Below are 21,929 nucleotides of genomic sequence, written 5' to 3'. Positions count from 1 at the left end.
AATCTAATATATAAAATTCTCGTGTCACAGTTTTCGTTGCCATACTCCTCCGAAACGGCTTGACCGATTTTGATGAATTTTTTTGTGCTTATCCAGTATCTATGAGAATCGGCCAACATCTATTTTTCATCCCCCTAAGTGATAAGGGTTGTTCACCCTTAAATTTTTTTTATTTATATGGCAACACAACGTTTGCTGGGTCAGCTAGTATGTAATATAATAATAGCATAGAGATTTGTCCACATAATGTCTTATTCAATTAATCGCTCATTTGTGTTTGCTCTCATGTCCCTCTCGAAGACTATAAATTTTTATTAACTTTTATTTCAACATTTATTTACGAACTATACTATTTACGAACCATACATCGCCCAGAACTAGCGATGGATTAAAGTAATACTGACGGTATAATCATTTTAACTTACTTTTTCAGGAAAAGAGACCTGCTTCGAAAAAATAAAGCAACGCTTCGGCGAAAGATGTACATACGTGGTGATAGGGGATGGTCAAGACGAAGAAGCGGCCGCGAAAGCCAAAAACTACCCCTTCTGGCGTATATCGGGCCATTCGGACATCGCCGCGCTGTACAACGCGCTCGACATGGGCTTCTTATGATTTGCTGCTCGCCTGGTACTTTTGTATGTAACTCTCATCTAAGCCAGAAGTCAATTCTTTCGGTTTTTGATGCCCTAGTACTTTCACGATCGATACAGATTTTTCTCTTGGAGTTTATAGCCGCTCGAGGCGCTAAATATGAGTTCTTATAATATTCTGATGCCCTGGTATTTTCAGAATGCAATATAGGATAGGAATAACATCGATAATGTAAAAAAAATGTTCTAATTTCGTAGACTGACATTGATTTAGAACTTCAGTTTCTTTGTTACAAATTGAATGAGGGCTTATTTATCATTTTTGATAAGTTTAACAAAAAGTTTTTTGTCAAGAAAGCCACTAATAAAACCACTTATGTATGGAATGTTATTAGTTAAGGCTCCATTTTAAGTACATTTTATTAGCCTTAGTTCGGAGCCAGTTCAGTTATTTTACACATAAACGTATATCATTTATTTTATAAAGCTCAAAAACAGCTCAAAAGTGGTAAAAAATATAGTAGATTTGTAAATATATATCAAATTGTAGAGAATCTCTACTCTAGAACGATTACGTTAATTCCATTCCTACTATATAAGTTTTATATATTCTATACAATGTACAGATTTATTATTATTTTTAGTAAATATTTTTAGGGCAATGTTTATGTGAAACTATGAGAGTAGGTATTTCTATATGATTTTACTTTTCGGATGGTACACGTCGACATTTTTATGCAATTGACATTATTAGTAAAATCTTTATTATTAAAACATTTTGATGGATAACTCTAAAGAAATAGTCCCAGTAACTATAAATTAATTAATGAATTTTAAAATTAAAGCAGCCCATACTATTTCATAGGCCAGGAGCCTAATGGATACAATTTCACACCAAGCTATTTTAAATTTTAAAGTATTTGTGAAGATGGAAGTATGCATATTTATTTTTTAGTGGGTCGGTCTTTCTGGTCCCTTTTATAACAATTCTGTTTTTTTTTCTAAAACAAAATAATCTTCTACTAAGAATTTAAATGATCGGAATAAGTAATTCCTGTTTACAAAGTGCCTTTAATAGGCCACTCATTAACATTCATTTTATTATCTTTGAGGTTTTCTTTTCTATCATATTTTAATATTAACTAAAATCACTTTTCGAAGTTAAAAATAAAAATATTTATTATAGCATTTAATTAAGAATTTATTTTATCTACAGTCCTTATTTTAATTTCCATTAATCTAGTATAAACAGAAAACTATAATGCATATACAATGGTAATGCATATATTATACACTAGCTGACCCGGCAAACTTTGTACCGCCTCAAAATCTATTTATCAAATATATTTTATATAAAATATAGCCTATGTTACTCGTGGATAATGTAGCTTTCGAATGGTGAAAGAATTTTTAAAATCGGTCGGTTTTAAAGTAGTTTTTGAGCCTATTCATTACAATCAAACAAACAAACAAAGTTTTCCTTTTTATAATATTAGTATAGATTAATTAAATTATACATATTTGCAATGTTATTGTTATAAGAATGTCGACGTGTACAGCCTGGCTATCTAGCTGACTGCATCAATTATACAAAAATGTATATTTCTCCTCTTGTATAACAGCACAACTATTTTTATACATCTACTGTATCTGTATAATTAACTCATTATACTCCTCTTTGAAAACGATACGACGTTGTCATCAAAAATATGTTAAAACGAGTTTATATCTGCTATCTTTAAGAGTGGTAGTATTTTCGCAGTTGGGCTGTAACACAACTATTCCTGCCTAATAACAGTATTGTTAAGCTCTGTGGTGTTCCGGTTTAAAGGGAATAGTAAAGGAAAATCTCTTATACGAGGCTTTACAAAGCAGTCCTCAGCAAGTCAGCAACAACTCAACTATTGCCAACCTTAGGACGTCTATGCCTATCTGGGGTAGATTACAGAGGTCCATGAGTGGCAGTAGCCACTTACCATCAGGTGGATTACATGCTGATTTACTTCTTCTACTTCAATAATGAACAATATCCCTTTTTAAGCATAAAAGTCTTAAAAAATCTTGCATACTTATATTTATTGTTCACATATTTTTTTGGGCTTGTTTATCCACATCAAGGGCACATATTATATATAGTTATATATTTATTTTTCCATTTTATAATTAATATTGTTTTTCACCTTATGTCGTGTCGTCTTCAAAGTTGAGTTTTCAATACGATTATTTATATCATAAATAATGTATTTATCAGGCTTCATATCAGATAAGTAACGGCCTACCAACCACTGTCGGTTAATATTGCAATAACTTCGTTAACTATATTTTATATTATAACTTAGAAAATGTCTTTTGCCTAAATTTGCAAGGTATGAGCTTTTAAATGACAATTTTATAATGTTTTAGATAATTGTACAAATCCGATACACTCTGTGTGAAAATATTACTTATGTATTCACGGCAAAAATGTACAGAATTTATTCATGAAGGTTTAAAATTGTAAAGTTATCTTTTCTCAAAATTAGTAATTGAATTAAATACTTAATTTTGTAAATAATTTTACATTCTTTTTAATTCACAATTTTAAAATTAATTGGAGCTGATATTGTTCTTAAATAAATGGTTTTAATTTATATTTATTTATTTTTGTGCATTTTTGTCGTGAATGAATTTTGATAAATGTATTTTTGAAACTATAATTTACATTATGCTATATTTTCGTGTATTTAAAACGCACTGATCAATAGTGCCACATGAATATATTTTTCACGGAACACAATTTTTTTCGAAGCTTGTTTTGTTCTGTTGTATTTTTATTATAAAAAATAAACAGTTTGTCTTAAAAGACGTCAAATGATTGTAGCAATACTTGCGAATTATTCAAAATTGTAAATACAATTCTAGATATAAAAGGGAAATAGCTTATATGCTAGTGATATGAAAATTAATTCGAAATTTCGATTATTCGAGGTGTAAATAAAATATATTATTTGACAATTTTTGTTTTGTTTTTCTGTATATTTAAGTATCCCCTGAACAATCACACTACAGCCCGTAACTATTGCTCGAATTAACGATTCAAAAATCAAACATAAATATTTCAAATATCTCATATTTAAATATGTATGAAAAATCGTGCCTGTTGTGTAGGCACGATTTAATCCTTGTTAATATCTGTTGCAAAAAATATGTTCATATTGACTTGAATAATTAATACACAAAAGTAATAGTTAGCATTTTTTAGTTTTTTAATTATCATGTACCTACTAGAAAAACGTGTTAAATCACAGTTTGTATGTGCGTCTATTATAAATTATTACAAGAAAACTACAAAATTTAAAAATTACTCCATAAGAGGAGGACTCCACGGTGGAGGAACCACGGAAAGAGAGCTCACGGAGCATTGGACCTACATTTTATTTTTCTACACGAACATTGAAGAAAACCTATTTGTAAGTCCTCAAAGCAAAGCATCTTAATAATCTATGGACATAACATAACGGTTGCTAAGCAACGCATAACCAAACAAATAATAAATATACGAATATTTGCGGGTATTAAAATATCTTCAGTTATAAAATAAGCATTAAAATGAAGTCCTCAGTAAACACAATCTTATTTGACGTGTCCAAAAATGAGATATTCAAAATAAATGAGAATTTTAAGTTGTTACATCGCAAATTGAAGACTGCATGGAAAGTTATGATGTAAGTAAATTTGTTTCATTCAAGAGTCAAGTTACTAACGTCAGTTCCTTATATCTTCCGCATGGTAGGTAGATACTGCGCTGGTTCGCATAAAACTGCTAGTCCGCTCTGAATATAGAAATGAATCGCGTCACCATAGCAAATTGTATGACTACACCCCTCGATCACTATTAGTGATCGAAGACTACACCTGCTCGCAACAACTTCAGAGCGGACTAGCAGTTTGGCGCGGTCTATAATAAAAGTAATATATTTCTAATGTTTTTAATTTGCGGCGCGAAAATTATGTTTTCCGATGATAGATTGATTGATGATAGATAATTAATAATGGGTGTTAGTCTACTGAGTGTAGTGTAAAATTGCTCAAGTGCTCCAGCTCTCACCCAGTTGTGGGGTAAGACCGTGTCCAGCAATGGGACTCAAAAAGTTTGGCAACTACATTTGATTTGGTAAAGGAACATGGGGCCTACCACCATCATTTAAAACAATCATAGTTCAGGAAAGTATTAATTCAATATTGCATTTACATTATTTTGTTTCGTACGACGACCTCCTGAAAAAAGAGTTGTTTTATTCCTGACGAGTGATGTAAAACAATGAGTAATTTGTCTATTCCTTATCCAAGAGGACAGAGAAATTTCAATATATGATTGAAATAATATTATTTTAAGAGATGGTAGTAACCCCCCAGGGGTACATGAATCATAAAAGGCTTTATCAAGTTCATATGCTATGTGATGTAATGATCTTTTGAATTCAGCTTGCAGTCCACTTAACACTGTTATTTAAAATAAATACCATTAGCAATCGAGAAGAGATATCACCGAATATATTGCAAGATGTGAAGATCCTCGTGATACCAGGGCCGCAGAACGTGTTCACTGATGATGAGTTCGCGGCGTTAAAGAGCGTTGTGGAGAGGGGAGACTCCGTGTTAGTGATGATGACAGACGGCGGCGAGGAACGGATGAATACCAATATCAATTTCTTTTTGGAGGAGTATGGTATTGTGGTAAATAATGGTGAGATTGTTATCAGGTTTTTATTAATTAATTAAAAATAAATTAAATTAATTACTTTAAATGAAATAAAAAAATAATTCAATTAAATTACGGTTGAGTACATAAATCTGACGTCAATGCTGGATAATTATGCTGTTTACGTCGTGAGCTAACGAAATATATTTACTTAGTGCCGACTTCAGAACTATGTACTCAATCATTTTTTTCATTTATTTTTTATTTTGTAATGACATCGAAGTTGGTTGTATTTATTTGTTTTTCTTTTGTTGTTGTTGAAACGATTGTTGTAACGAAACCATTTACACTGAAGTGTTACGTTACGAAAGTATTACTTTTTACCTTCATTGTACATAGACGCTTTTTGTTGTTAAGTAAGTGTGTAGATGTTAATCAATTTATGTTGTCCAGATTGCGTAGTTCGAGCCAAATACCACAAATTTTATCATCCCAAAGAATGTCACATTTCAAACGGGATATTGAATCGCGGTGTGCAGAAACACATCATGAAAATGCCCAATTACACTAGCGAGTCAGATGATTTTCTGTAAGTACAAGTACTTAAGTGTTTGTGTAAAAGTAACTAGTAAAACTATAAAAAACCTTGTTTGCATAGTGTCCAGCGAAGTTACATGGAGAGATGTGGAAATAACTATCTACTTGGCAGTGGCGGACTAAGCTCGTCGGAGGCTCCGGGCGGAAATGTTGAATGAGGCCCCCGTCTAAGAATTAGATCTAATTTTACAAGCTTTCACAAATATCTACAAGGGCACTTGTAGATTTGGAGGTCTCCTGGACCAGAACCGCACCTTATTACAAAACATCTCTTATCTCTCTGCCTTTCCCCGCTTCTTCCTTCCTTCCTTCTTTTCTTCTCCATCAACGGAAACCTGTACTGAAGATAAAATAGATAGAATAAGTATAATAATAGAAATGTAGTCAGGCAAGATTACTGTAGTAAATAAATTTTTCAGTGAAGACCCTCCAACCCCCAACTTCGTGTACCCCTACGGCGCGACGCTCACGGTAAAGAAGCCGGCCGCTGCGATCCTATCCAGCAGTGATATTTGCTATCCAGTGAAGAGGCCCCTTGCTGCAATGTACACCTCGGAAAATAGCGGAGGTAAGACCATGTAGATAAGAGACCATCTTTCCTTAACAATAGGCGTCTTCTAGTGCGAGAGTTTTGGTGTAGTCGCGAAGGTTATGTACCTACTTAGGTACGTATTACTGATCGCAGTAGATAAATAAATATTATCTTTTTTTGTAACATAGAAATAGAAACGTAACAAATGAACATGCAGCCCACCTGATGGTACGACCATGGATAGCTCTAATCAACTTCAGATAAAATTAAAGTCTTGCCGGATGTGGACAACAGATGCGTTGTTACCCCTGAGGACTAAGTTGGAACGCCTCTGATAAATATGTTCTCTTATCCTATCTTGCTAACCGGAACACGGTAGCGCTTAACACTGCTGTTATTTAGCAGAAATAGGTGTGGCGGTAGCGCCTCCATAGTCAAACCAAGGGATTATACCACATACTTTGTCTAATATGTGATATATGTATCTATCCAGGTAAACTGTTCGTGATCGGATCGGGCCATTTCTTCGCGGACCAGTATCTGGACAGCGAGTGCAACGATCTCATTCGCGAGATGATCTTCAACCACCTAGGCGGCGTCACGGACTTGTACCTGAATCCTGTGGATATTGAAGATCCTGATGTAAGTTGATTTTTACGAATATTACGACAACGTACCCTTATAGGTACATGGACATTTTCAAGTTTTGCTTGTATGTATTGTATAATTTTATAAACTTAATTAAACTTACTTAGTGACATTGTTGTGTTCGTTATGTGCGGGTCGAATTTTGCAACTGAATTTTAAACAAGTTAAACTCAATTGATGAATCTAAAATTTTATATACAAGTTTGGTCTGGATAGCAATGCATAATTAACTTAGTGACTTCGTTCGTATTGGATTGAATGCCCTTAGCAATATTTGTGTCATATGAATAACAACCCTTAACAATATATATTCGGAAACCAAATGTCGTTACCATAAATTTAAGATAACGGACATTTCAAGATGGCGCACTAAATTTTCTTATACACCCTTGTTATAGTTATTTAAAGTTTACTGAAACTTTGTTTTAAAATAAAAGTCTGCTAACACTTGTTTCTAAAATAATAATGGTTTATTTTGACGAGAGTATTGAAACAGTGGTGTTCTCTAGGTAAACGAGTACCGCACGCTAGGCGATACTCTCTGGCTGAGTACGGTGCTACTTGCAGAGCCGGCGACAGCGCCCCCGCCCCGGCTGGCACCCTTACACCCTCATGCGCTATTCACTTGGAGGTTGTTCTCACTTAACTTGGCACAACGTGAGTAATCGTAATAATTGGTGAAAAAGTTTAAGCAATAGCTCACGAAATATAATAACAAATTCGAATTATTGTTGAATCAGTAGGGTTTACTTTGGTATTTCGACTTATTCTTAGGTAATTATTTAAGTAGGTTATTTTAACGTGGAACCATTAGGGTGTCACCTGAGAGGGTCTATCGTCACATCTTTTCCTAACGTGAAGTAGTTTTGCGTTTCGCTGAATGAGTGTGGATGCGTCGACTTACATATGAGGCGACCATCATAAGTAACACATCTGTGATCGGTACAATATGAAGTTTAATCTCTTGATATTTTCATAATTTATCTGAAATGTTAATTTTATGTAAATAATTTAGGTATTTGATTGATTAAAGTAAGTAATAAATGTAAATTTTAGTTCCAGAAGTACTAGGACTTTATGACGCGCTGGGAGTTAAGCACGAACCTCTGCGGCTGATCGCGCCACAATTTGAAACACCATTCCCACCTCTACAGTTGGCTGTAAGTAACCATCAAATACTATGCTTTACAAAATGAAAATATCATCATTATAAATGGATGAAACATTAAATTTATACACCTACTTCTTACGAGAAATAGCGGTGTTAAATGCTGCAGTCGTCTTGGTTTCAGAGATGCGGTAAAATAGACAAATTTACATGAGCCATTCCAACTTAGACATACGGGGTACTGACATGAGGGGTAGAAACGAATCACTTGTCAAACTCAAGTAGATTTTGAAACTTTTTTTTTATAATAAATATAGGAGTAGCAGACGAGCATGCAGTCCACCTGATGGTTAGTGGTTACTGCCGTACATGGACATCTGTAATCAGGATAGGATTAGATATTCCTACCTGAGGTCGGCCACCGATGCGCCGCTACCCCTGAGGACTAAGCTGGAACGCCTCGGAAAAGTATGTCTGCTTTACCACACCCTTCAAACCGGAACACAGTAGCGCCTAACAATGCTGTTATTAGGTAGAAATGGGTGTGGCGGTGGTGCCGCCGGAGTCGAACCATAAAGGGTTCTACCACCTTCAAATACCTATTTTAGGTTTATTACAGATGTGTATGAGTTGCAGTCACCTCTACTTTTATCAGTTGCACTGCACGCTAGTTTACTTACCCTTTTAATTTCCTAAACGTGTTGTTATTCGCATGGTATAGGACATAGAGAAACAAAAGTATGGACGATAGAACAATTAGTTCAGATTACTGTTTTATAAATAAAAATAGTTATCGTTTACCTACACTTAAACTGTTAATTGCAAGTGTTATTGCAGATGACTCCTATTTATTGGTTAATTATTTGCAGGTATTCGCACCAACGTTCAGAGAACCACCGCCTCCGCCGCTAGAACTCTTCGATTTGGACGAAGCCTTTAGTTCAGAGCGATCACAGTTAGCACGTCTCGCTAATAAGTGTTTACAACCTGCTAACTCTAGAATGGGACAAGGTAATATACATTAACGTATCATATTCCAAATTCCAATAATTAAAATTTATGACAGATTTTCCCACAAAGCAGATTTGTCAGAAATTGATTTGACATTTGTATGCAATTTAGCACCCATGGTGGATTAACATTTAACACCCAAAAGAAAAGAATTAATTGCCTAAGAGATTCTGATAAATTTAAATAATTACACAAACAAATGAATCTGGTAATTTTAACACTCATTGCACTTTTTTGGATTGATATTAACACTAATACTTTGACGTTCCGTGATTCTTCATAATAACGTTTGGCTGAACCTTCAAAGCCTTCACACACAAACGATATCACAAACGAAAACACGGCAATGTTGCTACTATTCAAGAAGAACGAACATACACAAGCGTTGGAATTACTTTACTACTCCTTCTACACACTATTCTTGATGCCTATCTTGACTCCAGCTTTATATTTCCAGGGGATGGGCAACTAGAGAACGAGCTAGAATACTTCATCCGGGAGTGTGGCCGAGCTGTCCGCTTGTCCCGGCCGCCGCCAGCGAAACACATCTTACATCAACTGGCGGTTCAATTGGCTACCTTCAAGAAGATAGCACCCAGAGATTAAAATGACCATTTTTGTGTAATAGTCGATATAAGATGTTTCGGTTTGATAAAAGATGGCGCTATGTGTCTATGTGTGCATATCTGAATCATGCTATTGAAGTTTTTTGATTTTGTATGTCTGAACTTATATACAATTTTATCAAATGTACCTATGCCCCAGTATTGAATCAGAGCTTGTAGTGGGATATTTTTCTAGTAGGTTCTTAATTCTGATCATAAACCTAGTGATCCCATAAAACGACAGGTGTCTCAATATAAGATTTTCGTAACAGATCAATAGCAGGGTAGTGTGAAGGCAAGAGAATTATAAGACGCAAATCTTAATAAATTTAAATTTAGACACAATATAAAAGGTATCTAGTTTTTTATTTTAATACATATTGAATGTATCACTCATTGAACTTATTATTTTAAGTAAGAAACTTAAATACATATAATACTATTTATATAAAAAGGCTTTTTATTTCATTAAAATCAAAATTAAGTTATTCATTTGGAGTCATTCAACTTAATTAAATTACGCGGCTCTTGATCTTTTCAAAAAACTTTACGATAAGGGATAAGTTTAACTTTATGATTTAAAAATTAAAACAATATGCATAGGTTATGAATATTGAAAATTTATCGCTCAATTGACCAAAGTTATCAGAAAACACATAAAATAGCTGTAAAACATATCGGTTCAATGTGTTCACGGCACCACTCAGCTTGCTGACAATGAAAACAATATTATTTCTGCTAATAATATCGACTCTAGAATTTATAAACTTTTCATTTTGCCAAGATGATTTGGCACACCAGATTGTAACTAATTTACCAGCAAAGAAAATAAAGAAAATGCAGATATTGAATCCTAGGAAGTTTTTTAAGCTAAAGTCAAATGAAAGTCGGAAATGGACTCTGAAGAAACGCGTCAGTAGAAACAAAGAATATACCGTTTTCCCTGCCATCGTACACAATCAGGAACAAATAGGAGTACCGGATAGTCCTTTCTTCCAGCCAGAACACGATGGTGAACAGAAAACAAGAGTCAAAAAGGTATTAAAGGTACCGGATTATCATTTCACAATTACTAGACGAAAACGTTCAGCAGACAATGAAAGTATAGATGCTACTAAAAATATAACTGAAGAAATAAGTAACAATAGAAGGAAGAGTATTGATAGTCCTGCAACGAAAAATACTAAATCAACCAAAAAACAACACAAGGCTACAAAAGATAAAGTAAACACTTCTAAAGATACTTTATCAAAAAAGAAAACGAAATTACGACACCAAAGCAGAATAACTGACGCTAAATCGACAGCTAAGTTGAAGTACACGAAGAAGAATAAACGAGTCCTTCGTAACAGAAAACGGGCTGAGAAAGAAAGAAAGAAAGAAGACAAGATTCAGCAAAGATATGACAATATAGAAAAGCGCTCCCGTAAAAAAAGACGCCAAGAGCAGAAAGGTAAAATGTAACGGTAAAATTATTTGAAATAAACTTTCGAAAATACTTTTGGTTTTATACTCCATCCATTATTTATACTTTATTTAGTAAAGTCAACATCGGCGTATATCGAATAGATTGATACAATGGTTCATATCGATATATTATCGCCTCGACGTATGTCAAATGTTTTTGTGAAAATCCCATTTATAAATTAAATAAAAGTAAATAAATAATGCAATACATTTTTTCAGTAAATTTATTTGCAAAAATATAAGTAGTTAGCGAAGGAAATTCCAAATTGATACTCGATTCGATTAGGCGAAATAAATTTATTAATATAAATACGTACCAAGTTATTTCAAAAATAAATACCTTCTGGTATGTTTGAATTTAAGAAACTTACCAATTTTTTACTCTCATAATTTATAAATTGTGACGTCACACTTTCTTAACTACCGTCAAGAACGGAACTTGACAATTAATAATTGTCAAATAGAGGATAATGTCGCAAAATGTATATTTCTTATTAGTCAATCATTATCTTATATTAAAGCATTTTACCGTGTTCTCTTAGTGTAAATAATAGCCAAGACTTCCCCTAATTTGTAGATAGCAGAAGATTGATAGCAGGCAGAGACGCTTTGATAGCGGACTATCCCTACGTGGTCTCCATCCAGAAGGGCAACGAGCACTGGTGCGCGGGCGCATTGCTCAACCCGCGTCTTGTCATCACCACAGCCAACTGTATTTGGAAGTAAGTACCATGTTTTTATCGTGGTTTATACGATGGTGTTGTATTTATTTACAGTTATAGTTTTATGTCCATCTTTAAATTATATCGTTAAAATGTGCATTTATTATATGAAATACCATTTATGCAAGTTTTTCACATCTAGATAAAGAGATCAAATAATGCCTAATGCAAAAATATTCAGGATTTTTTCTATATATTTCTATGACCTGTCATAATTATGCAATTTTGGCCACCTATGTATCGCAGTAGCGTAGAGGGATTGGATTCCATTTCTAGGCAACCAGACATCTAAAATAAATGTAAATTGTTGTTGGGTAAGCATGTTTGTGTACTTGTGTTATGTGTGTATTTATTGCGACCAAGGTACGAATTCGACTGTAGTGGTACGAGGGTAGAAAACGCTATGTTAACACCATATCTATGAATTATTGCTGATCTTATTGCATCCGGTACTGGTTTAAGTCATTGGTCATCCGGTACCCGGAAAAAATAAAGATACAAACAAACTTCTTCTTGACTGCAGATCTGATCGCGTCAGCCGTTTAAAAGTAAGAGCTGGCTCCCGCCACAATAACCGGGGCGGCCAGATGGCCAAGATCCAGGAGGTGGTCAAACACCCCAATTGGAGCATCAGACGGACCCCGGACAACGATATAGCTTTGATTCTCCTTGACAGGTTTATAAGGTAAGATCAAGTTATATTGTTAGTGGCCTTCAATTCTTTACTGTTCCACTAATGGGCATGGGTCTCCTCTCAGAGTAAGAGGGATTTGGCCAATATCAATAACTCTGGCCAAGCGCGAATTGACATACTTCACACACTAGAGAATTTCTCCTATCGCGCGGGTTTAAACCTGGTTGATCCGCATGCGTACCGCGTGCATTTTTTTTATGACGAGCATGCAGTCACCTGATGGTAAGTGGCTACTGCCGTCCACGGACATCTGTAATCAATCCCAGATAGGATTAGGTATTCCTCCCTGAGGTCGGCCACAGATGCGCCGCTACCCCTGAGGACTAAGCTGGAGCGCCTCGGAAAAGTCTGTCTCCCTTACCACGCCCTTCAAACCGGAACACAGCAGCGTCTAACACTGCTGTTATTAGAAATAGGTGTGGCGGTGGTGCCGCCGGAGTCGAACCACAAAGGGTACTACCACCTTCAAATCCGTTATATCCGTGCATCCGTTATATCGTTTTATAAATAGACTGAACCGAGATTATTTAGACGTATGGACCTTTACCGTGAGACAGATACTTAATCCGTGTCCAACTTAGGATAAAATAATTAATTTTCTTCGATGTTGGGGAATGTTCATAAATCCAAAAAATGAGTAGCAGATAGCTTCCTAAGTTGTTCGTCTACTGCGGTCACCGACTGCAAGTATCTGTTCATAAAAATATTACATTTGATACAATTACAACTTAAAATGTTCACTATAAATATTTAGAAATGTCCTTTCATAGGTTTTCGGACCGTGTGCACAGTGTGGATCTTCCGAACCACGCCATGATGCCAGCGTTCGAAGACGCTTGGGTCACCAGTTGGGGAGCTGAAAGGGTAAGAAAAAGGCTGTCATCTCTCCCTTGGAGTTTACCATTGATGTATTCTGCGTTGCAATAATAAGGCTTACATAAATGTAATAGTCCAAATTATTCATAAAGAGTATCAACGCATCTGTATTGATTTCGGTTGTATTTCTGCCTGTATTTGGAAGTGATGACTACTTTACTACTTCTATCATCATCATCATCATCATCATCATCATCAACAACAACCCGTTACTGTCCCACTGCTGGGCACGGGTCTCCTCTCATAATGAGAAGGATTAGGCCATAGTCCACCGCGCTGCCCAAGTGCGTATTGGTAGACTTCACATACCTTTGAGATTTTTTTTTATAAATCTCAGGTATGTAGGTTTCCTCACGATGTTTTCCTCCACCGTTTAGCAAGTAATAATTAATTTCTAATACGCACATAACTTTGAAACATCAGAGGTGCGTGCCTGGGATTCGAACCTCGGACCCCTCGATCGAGAGGCCGAGTTTCTTAACCACTAGGCTATCACTGCTTCTACTTCTATCACATGAAAATAATTATAAACTCTTAATATGGAAACTGGCGCGTTATCGATGCCATCTCACCCAGATATGCGATAGATCCGATTTCATTTCACAGTCAAATAGATAAGATGTCCAAATTGATGAATTAAGATACTTATCTCTACTGGGTCTGGGTTTTCAGTTCTTATCTATGTATGTGTCCAAGACACCTACAACATAAAGAATACAAGGAAAGTGTAAAATTACACGTGTAGTACATACATATAAACTTTTATTTATATTTTATATGGTTATTGTTATTGGATACATATTGAAACGATTTCAGGCCATAACTATTTAATCGTATATAGTATTACTTCTTTTTGATTAAAAATATTTTCAGATTTAAAAGTTATTTATTTTATATAACTTTTTTATTACACTGTAACCGAAATCCTGTGAATCCTGAAATATGCTTACCAATCATAAGAGACTAATAAACTATCACAACTCAAATAGGATGATGGAAACACTTACGTAGTTATAATGTCTAGTAATTTTAAAGGTTTAATGTTGGGAAGGCACCAATTGTCCACATTTTTTGCCTTGTATCTATAATGTTTAAGTTTGAAGAATGTGACAGGACAAAAAATACCAATATGAGACATTCTAATGAAATGCCCAGAGCGAATAGTACATAATTAAAACTATCTAATATTTCAAGCGTGTATAAGCAATGAGATTAGGTACAGCATTAAACATTGAAGTCTTTGCCTTTAGTCGAACCATTAAGGTTCTACCATGTTCAAATCTTATATTTTCTGGGAATTCTCGCCTCGAAACCCTAGCTATATGTTCATTTACTGTTACTAATTACATAAATGTTGTTTCTAGCGCGACGGCATCTTCGAGAACCACGAGTACGCGTTGCAGGTGTACAACGCGCGCTTGATGGACCGCGCCAAGTGCAACAACGTCACGCAGCGGTTCGGCGTCATCGTGTCCGAAAACTTCATCTGCTTGACGCAGACGGGGCGGCGGGCGCCGTGTACGGTATGGGATTATAATTTAAACATTAAAACTGTTTACGCTTATAATATATTCCGTGGCTTATTAGTGTCTTTTTTATAATATAGGAGTAGCAGACGAGCATGCAGACCACCTGATGGTAAGTGGCTACTGTCGCCCATGGACATTTGTAATCAACCCCAGATAGGATTAAATATTCCTACCTGAGGTCGGCCACAGATGCGCCGCTACCCCTGAGGACTAAGCCGGAACGCCTCGGAAAAATATGTCTCCCTTACCCTTACTAAGGGAGGCGTTCTAACTTAGTCTACAGAGGTAACGGCACATTATCTAGGCTTATGTAGGAGTATATAATCCTATCTAGGGTTGTTTACAGATGTCCATGGGCGGCAATAGCCACTTACCATCAGGTGGATTGCGTCCTCGACTGCTATATTATAAAAAATCTAGTAGTTTTACATATTTAGTAGTGAATACTTAGTCAGTTCACCTCATGTAATTCTGCCATACCACACCTTCCACTTACAGCGTGACGCGGCTATAATAGGCGGATTAATTACACTACCTTTAGTAAAATCAAGACAACATGTTAGACACAATTAATTATTAGTATATTAAAATTTACATTTCTAAACCTATAGGTATACGAGATTATGGAAATTTTCTTGATTTTAGCGTGACACTGGAGCTCCAGCAGTCAGTGATGGTATTTTATGGGGCCTCGCTTCATGGGGTATACGAAAACTGTAAGTTTTTAAAGTAGTTATTGCATTTTAAAGTACTCTCTTTCTGCGTGAAAATCTGATCAAAATATATTGTGTCGTTTCCGTCATTTTACTCTTCAAATAAAATCAGATAATATAGCAGCATCATGAACATCTACTACCACAAACTCACGAAAGTCGTTTTCCACTATGGAGTTTGAAAGTTTGAAGTCCAGGCCCTGCTTAAACTGACTTTTGATTTTTAGAAGATTCTTCAATTCCATTTGGGGAGAGGAAAGATCTAACTTGAAGACCAGAAATATCTTATTAATGATTTTTCATGAAGTCTATCAACCGCACTTGGGTTGAGTTGGGTGTATCACACTAGAACCTAATCCCTCACGTTCCTTGAGTTCTACAATGGTACAGTAGTGAATTAATATTAATAAATATTAATTAAGTAAATCATTATTCCAGTTGCGGCACCGAGCGTTTCCCGGCGATGTTCTCGTATGTGGCGTCGCAGACGAACCTGGACTTCATCACGAACGCCACGCGCGGCCTGATGTCGGAGCACCGCCACTACCCCTTCCCGGACTGGTTCACTCCACGCAAGATTACCGACCTCACGACTGTCCCTCAGCCCTATGGCTAATAAACTGTCTATTGCAATTTGTATGCCTTTATTGTAATCTTTGTAAATTGTCTATAATAGTGTAAATAAATGTTAAAGCCTTGTGGACGCTGAAACCCTTCCCGGACTGGTTCACGCCGCGCAAGGTCACTGACCTCACCACCCTCCCTCATCCCTATGGCTTATAAACTGTCTATTGCATTTTGTTTTTATTCATTACCCATATTGCCAATGCCATTTATGTCATAAATGCCTTGCGTGTGGAACCTGGACTTCATCACGAACGCCACGCGCGGCCTGATGTCGGAGCACCGCCACTACCCCTTCCCGGACTGGTTTACTCCACGCAAGATCACCGACATCACCACCCAAGCTCAGCCCTATGGCTAATAAACTGTCTAATAAAGTTTTTCTTTTTATTGTCTATAACAGTGTAAATAAATAATAAGCACTTGTGGACGCTGGAAGCCTTTCCAGACTGGTTCACGCCGCGCAAGGTCACTGACCTCACCGCCTTTCCCAGTCATATAAACGCGTTTGGTTTGCAGTTCTATTGCAGTCGTGTCAACTGCATTCAAACTGCACCTAAACTGCAATTTTCGATTGGATTGCAGTTGAAATGCGGTCCGTCTGTCTAGAGCCCATAGATTAATAAAGATTACTCACTCCTGACAAGAAAATGTACCCAGTTTTGAGAATTGAAATAGTTGCGTAAAAAAGTTTTGCCGTCTCCGTGCTAAAATGTCCCTAAAATATTTGAAATAATTATTTATTTGTTATGTAAATTACGCAGTATTAGGTATTTATTCGTAAATTTTCTCTAAAAATGATTTTATTTGTCAATAATTCAAAAAAGGAACTTACTAATAAGCCGTTTGTGGCTTCAATCAATTTCAAGGCGGCGAAGTATCTTTACTAATCTATGCTAGAGCCTAATAACGTCGGGTAACTGGAAAACTCAAGTACTAAGTTCGTCAATAGATGGCAGTATGTGTATATCTCACTCCTCTCACCCGCACATTAGTATAGGGTGGCGTAAAATTAATCACCTATTTTGTTTTTGAATAACTTTTGTAATAAATAAAAAAGTAATTTTGAGTAATAGAAATCTTTACCAGGTCCTGTAACTTTTTTTTGCCATATAGAAAATATATCTGTCAAGTGTCTTCCACCAGCGATGACACAAATTTGCGCCCGATTTTCGACGACTTAGAATTTCCCCGCAAATAACACTATATACATACATATATACAAGCAATACATGTGTGTCACTTTCTGTTATATAAACATTATGTTATGTTTCTTTCTCGCTTTCTCGAGGCAATTTGGTATGAAAACTTATAAGAAATAAATAAAACAATATTTTATTTATATGAGCATATTTAATATTTTCTTTTTCAAAATTGTAAAACTCACATTTTGAAATTGCAAAATTATAACTAAATTCTCATATCGTTAATAGTAACAACGCGACTTCGTAATTTTTCCACCATTTTAGTATTTCTCTCAAACTAATAATAATAATCGTAAACCATTTATACATCTCTAATAATAATATATTTTAATGTCTAACAAATTCATTTTCTCAACGTTTTACCACCTTTTCGATTTTGTTATCCCAACATCAACTCTCATACTTCTAATCAACTTTTTTTATAATAATATTTCTAAAGATACTTTTTACATCTCCTCCATTTACAATGACTAATCTTACGCACCGAAAGACATCGTATTTTAGAAAAATATTGGAATGACTTTTTGAAACTAACAACTAAAAAATAACACTAACTTATTAACTTATATAATAAACGAATTATACAAAAAACCGGCAATACAACACATACAAGTAAAACTACACATTCGATTTAAAATCAATTCGATTCTTTGGCAATTTTTGTATTCAAAAGTGGATTTACAATTTCATGAAACTGGCATTGAAGCGGTATTCTATTGATTAAACTGGCAAAATTCAAAAACCTTCAAGGTGCGTTTATATCAAATTTTATTTCTTAATCTCGAATTATTTTGCTACCGGATTCATCATTTTACATACTGACCAAGGGGGCTGGATCCCAAGGAAGATTCTGTGAGACATAAATCTAAATAATTAAGTACTTAAGTCTTTTGTATTTGTATAAATATTTACTCTAAATCATCTTATATATGTATAAACGCACCTCTACAGTTCGTATTGTTGGCTCCAGAAGTTTTTGGTTAATGCGACGCGCTTATAAATAACAATTATTATATGATACAGCAGTGTTACACTTATGCCAGGGCTATGAAGAAATATACGTATTACATAGATTTAAATCATTAGATGTGGCCCTATTTGTATCAATGAGCTCTCCCTCAATTGCCTTCAATCAATTTATAGAGAGAGTGCAGGCAAAGATAAATAATGCAATTTTATTAAGAATAAATATTTATGTCGTAATAGAATTAAGATTGATTATTACCCCATACGTTACGTAAAGCTACTTACTAACCCACATGGATAATCTTAAATGCATGAATACACAGTCAATATGTATGTATGTATTCACGTAACTACATTAATAGTTACATCACTGTAACTCACACATTTTAGCCGCAGATTGGAAGCGGTCATATCTAGCGATTTAAATCTATGTACATTACAAGTAAAATGCATTTATACTACTTAGTAATATTATATAGTAACATTACCCAAAAACCTCGAAGATATAAAAGTAAGTAGCAACGTAATAAGCGTTTAGTTACTGGAATTATTATTAAGTATCGATTTAAAAGTGTTAACGGAATATTATTATTACACTATAAAACTGGACAAACTCGACTAAAACTGGCCAAACACTAAACAAACTATGTCACAACAAATGTAACTAAACAACAAATAACATTAAGAGGTAAGCTACCAATTATTTGTCTTAACAGAAATTAGGCCAGTGACTTTCCGTACACAAAAGTTAAAAGTGGAATCTTATTTTGTACATAAGCAATTATTCGTACACCTACCTACAGTACTTGGCCATAATACTATGGTAACAAATAGACAAACATAAATATAAAAAGTATTGTACTGAGCAAAGCGATGGTAGTTTTGTAAAAAGATATGGCAACACCGTTACTGTCAGTCTATCAACAACGTGAGATAAAATAGATAGAGCACAGTGACAGAATATCAATGGTGTTGCCGTAATAAAAGTAACCGAAATAAATGTAAACAATTTTGGATGGAGCCAATTATGAGACAGCAGATTCTAGAAATCTGTTAAATTAATATTTAAAATATATTATCCGTTCATAAATACAGCTACAGCACTATTAATATCATACAAAACAACAAATAAATTCGTGCTCCTTACACCTAAATCGCCATAAAACCTTATTAAGACTCAGACGTACGGAAAATGTTATTTGAGATAATATTTAGTCGCCGTTCAAAGAGTCCGATCACTAATTTGACGCACCGGGCAAGAAATCGAATTTTAAACTAACACTACAATTTCCCCTGACAATTTTCTTAAATCTAAGTATACACAAAATAATTTTGTACTGTCCAAACGAGTTTTACATGGCAACACTTTTTACAACAACTATGGCAACTTTGTACGAATGCCGACGACTTTTCCTAAACTCGTGAATACATCCTTATAATTAGAGAAAGGATGATTAAAATTAAGATTTTATTATTTAATCTTAGTTCACATTAGTAATGACAGATTTAAAAGCAGCATCCTTATCTAAATGAATACTTAAGTCTTCGAAAAGAAGTTTGTTAAATTTTCTTATTTTATAGACCTGCTTCAGGTCACGATAGGACGATGTTATACAATAGACCGCAATTTATACATATATATTATAATTAGCGAAATAACTATTTTTTAGTTTTCATAATGAGTTTTCCGACAAGTTTTAATCCGAAAAATCATAGTTCATTTAACTGGAATTTGTTTGTTATTAAAAGTTAAGAAGTAGATTCATTTACTTTATGTTTTTAATAAAACATTTTTCTTTGATGGTCGCTGATCAAATTGTGACTCCTTAATTTTTTTATTAATTATTATATTTTAAATCAATTTTTATGAATGCAAATCAAAATTTATTTTCGCATCTTGAAATCACAATAAGACAGATACTAGATATCATAATGTATACTTCGACAATTACACATATAACATCAATTTTATTCTACACCGGGACGACACTTAAATTTAACCGAAACATTACCTTATAATTCAATGTATAATTCCATTGCACCTTATTTTAACACAGATTTAAAATTTAGAGAGCTATTTACAGTAGCCACCATTGCCCGAGAATCCACAAACGAAAAAAATATATCCGAATGACCGTTAGTGACGCTCAGAAGTACAGACATAGAACTCTAATTCGGATTTCAACGTAACAGTGTGGTTGTAATACGATATATAATTCCATTGCACCTTTCACACCCAGTAAAATTATAAAGCTATATACAATTTAGCCAAATGTTGCAGGAATTCACAAACGCATCCGTATCACCGTTAGTGATTAAGTATCCAAAAAAACTCCGCGAAGACTTTAGTTGTTTAAGACTGGTTCTAATGCATAACGTTTTATCCAATGTATAATTCCATCACATTATTCAAACACTGATTTAAAATTTCGAGAGCTATATACAGTCTAGCCAAGTGTCGCCCGAATTCAATGTCCAAACACCGTTAGTGACGCTAGAAGTACCCGAACTTGAATCCGAAGAACTCCGCGAAGGGTTTAGCCGTGTCCTAGGGTTGGTTCAGGAGGAGGGTCTCTAGTTCGTCGGCGGAGCGGAGGAGGAACGCCGCGGACTCGCGGTAGCCGGTGATCAGCTGACGAACGGCACCAACCTCCGCGCCCGATAGCTTGTGCGTCAGTAACGGCTTGCTGGCCGCTAGTGGCGCTGAGTGCAGCGAAGAGCTGGCGGTCGATGTCTTTAATGACAGGTCTGTTGGCGCTGGAATATTAAAAATAATATTTTTTATGTCACGATTATAATAGAATTACGATAAAAAAAATAAAATAACTGGAATGTCAAGAATATGAATCATGTAAAGAATACGATAAGAAATAATATTAAGAATAAGATAAATGTCAAATTTAACAAGGATGCAAATAATAGCGTCTGTAGAATAGGAATACCAATTTTCATGTCACTAATACAATAAAACTGAAAATAAATATTCAACTATTTTAAAATATGTACGTGTAAATGTTAAATTACTCCCAGGATGGCAATAATAGCGTCTGAAGAACTATTTTTTTTAACCGAAATTATGAAGCATTTATAAAAGAAATTTCCCTAAAAAAAGATGCAAGGATGGAGTCTGTCTGTCTACAAGATCTACAACTATTAAGTAGGTGGTACGATTCTAGATGTCATAAGCATAACACTTACCGCTAATATTCGGAAAAGTGTGCGTATGCGCCGCCATGGCTGACAGCAGAGCGCTCTGATAGGCGGCCATAGCAGCATTCACACCCACACCTGGAAATTATAAGTAGATATTTTGAAATATATTATTTGAAATATGTATATGCGTCTGTGTGTAGAGCGC

At 35.0% G+C, this 21,929-nt stretch overlaps 4 protein-coding genes across 11 annotated transcripts in view; 3 read left to right on the top strand and 1 right to left on the bottom strand.

The window, feature by feature from the left end:
* The window catches only part of eya (eya transcriptional coactivator and phosphatase 2), a 51,501-nt gene extending 47,912 nt beyond the window's left edge, over window positions 1-3,589 (top strand). For all 3 annotated transcript variants that reach the window (XM_073092207.1, XM_073092208.1, XM_073092206.1), the window contains one exon: window positions 434-3,589. In XM_073092207.1, coding sequence (XP_072948308.1) covers window positions 434-615 — 182 coding nt within the window. In that variant the 3' untranslated portion in view covers window positions 616-3,589. The remainder of the gene's footprint in view (window positions 1-433) is intronic.
* Window positions 3,590-4,109: 520 nt separating this feature from the next.
* IFT52 (intraflagellar transport 52) lies at window positions 4,110-9,912 on the top strand. The gene is made up of 9 exons (XM_073092125.1): window positions 4,110-4,297; window positions 5,102-5,319; window positions 5,728-5,863; window positions 6,291-6,439; window positions 6,897-7,045; window positions 7,561-7,708; window positions 8,108-8,211; window positions 9,029-9,170; window positions 9,628-9,912. The coding sequence occupies exons 1-9, from the start codon at window positions 4,182-4,184 to the stop codon at window positions 9,774-9,776; spliced, it is 1,311 nt and encodes a 436-aa protein (XP_072948226.1). The 5' UTR covers window positions 4,110-4,181; the 3' UTR covers window positions 9,777-9,912.
* A 381-nt stretch (window positions 9,913-10,293) lies between these two features.
* Window positions 10,294-16,526, top strand: LOC140756595 (uncharacterized). The gene is made up of 7 exons (XM_073092124.1): window positions 10,294-11,228; window positions 11,820-11,964; window positions 12,488-12,649; window positions 13,429-13,522; window positions 14,899-15,057; window positions 15,709-15,779; window positions 16,215-16,526. The coding sequence occupies exons 1-7, from the start codon at window positions 10,493-10,495 to the stop codon at window positions 16,390-16,392; spliced, it is 1,545 nt and encodes a 514-aa protein (XP_072948225.1). The 5' UTR covers window positions 10,294-10,492; the 3' UTR covers window positions 16,393-16,526.
* Window positions 16,527-17,733: 1,207 nt separating this feature from the next.
* The window catches only part of LOC140756616 (nucleolar protein 4), a 229,168-nt gene continuing 224,972 nt past the window's right edge, over window positions 17,734-21,929 (bottom strand). For all 6 annotated transcript variants that reach the window (XM_073092154.1, XM_073092158.1, XM_073092157.1 and 3 more), the window contains 2 exons: window positions 21,770-21,859; window positions 17,734-21,328 (listed from right to left, as the gene is read on the bottom strand). In XM_073092154.1, coding sequence (XP_072948255.1) covers window positions 21,120-21,328; window positions 21,770-21,859 — 299 coding nt within the window. In that variant the 3' untranslated portion in view covers window positions 17,734-21,119. The remainder of the gene's footprint in view (window positions 21,329-21,769; window positions 21,860-21,929) is intronic.

The sequence above is a fragment of the Epargyreus clarus genome, unplaced genomic scaffold, assembly GCF_041222505.1.
Source record: "Epargyreus clarus isolate Ecla_fem2 unplaced genomic scaffold, WU_Ecla_fem_2.2 ptg000035l, whole genome shotgun sequence".
Taxonomy (NCBI): Eukaryota; Metazoa; Arthropoda; class Insecta; order Lepidoptera; family Hesperiidae; genus Epargyreus; species Epargyreus clarus.
The sequence above is the reverse complement of the archived record's forward strand: the minus strand, read 5'-3'. Positions and strand labels throughout refer to the sequence as shown.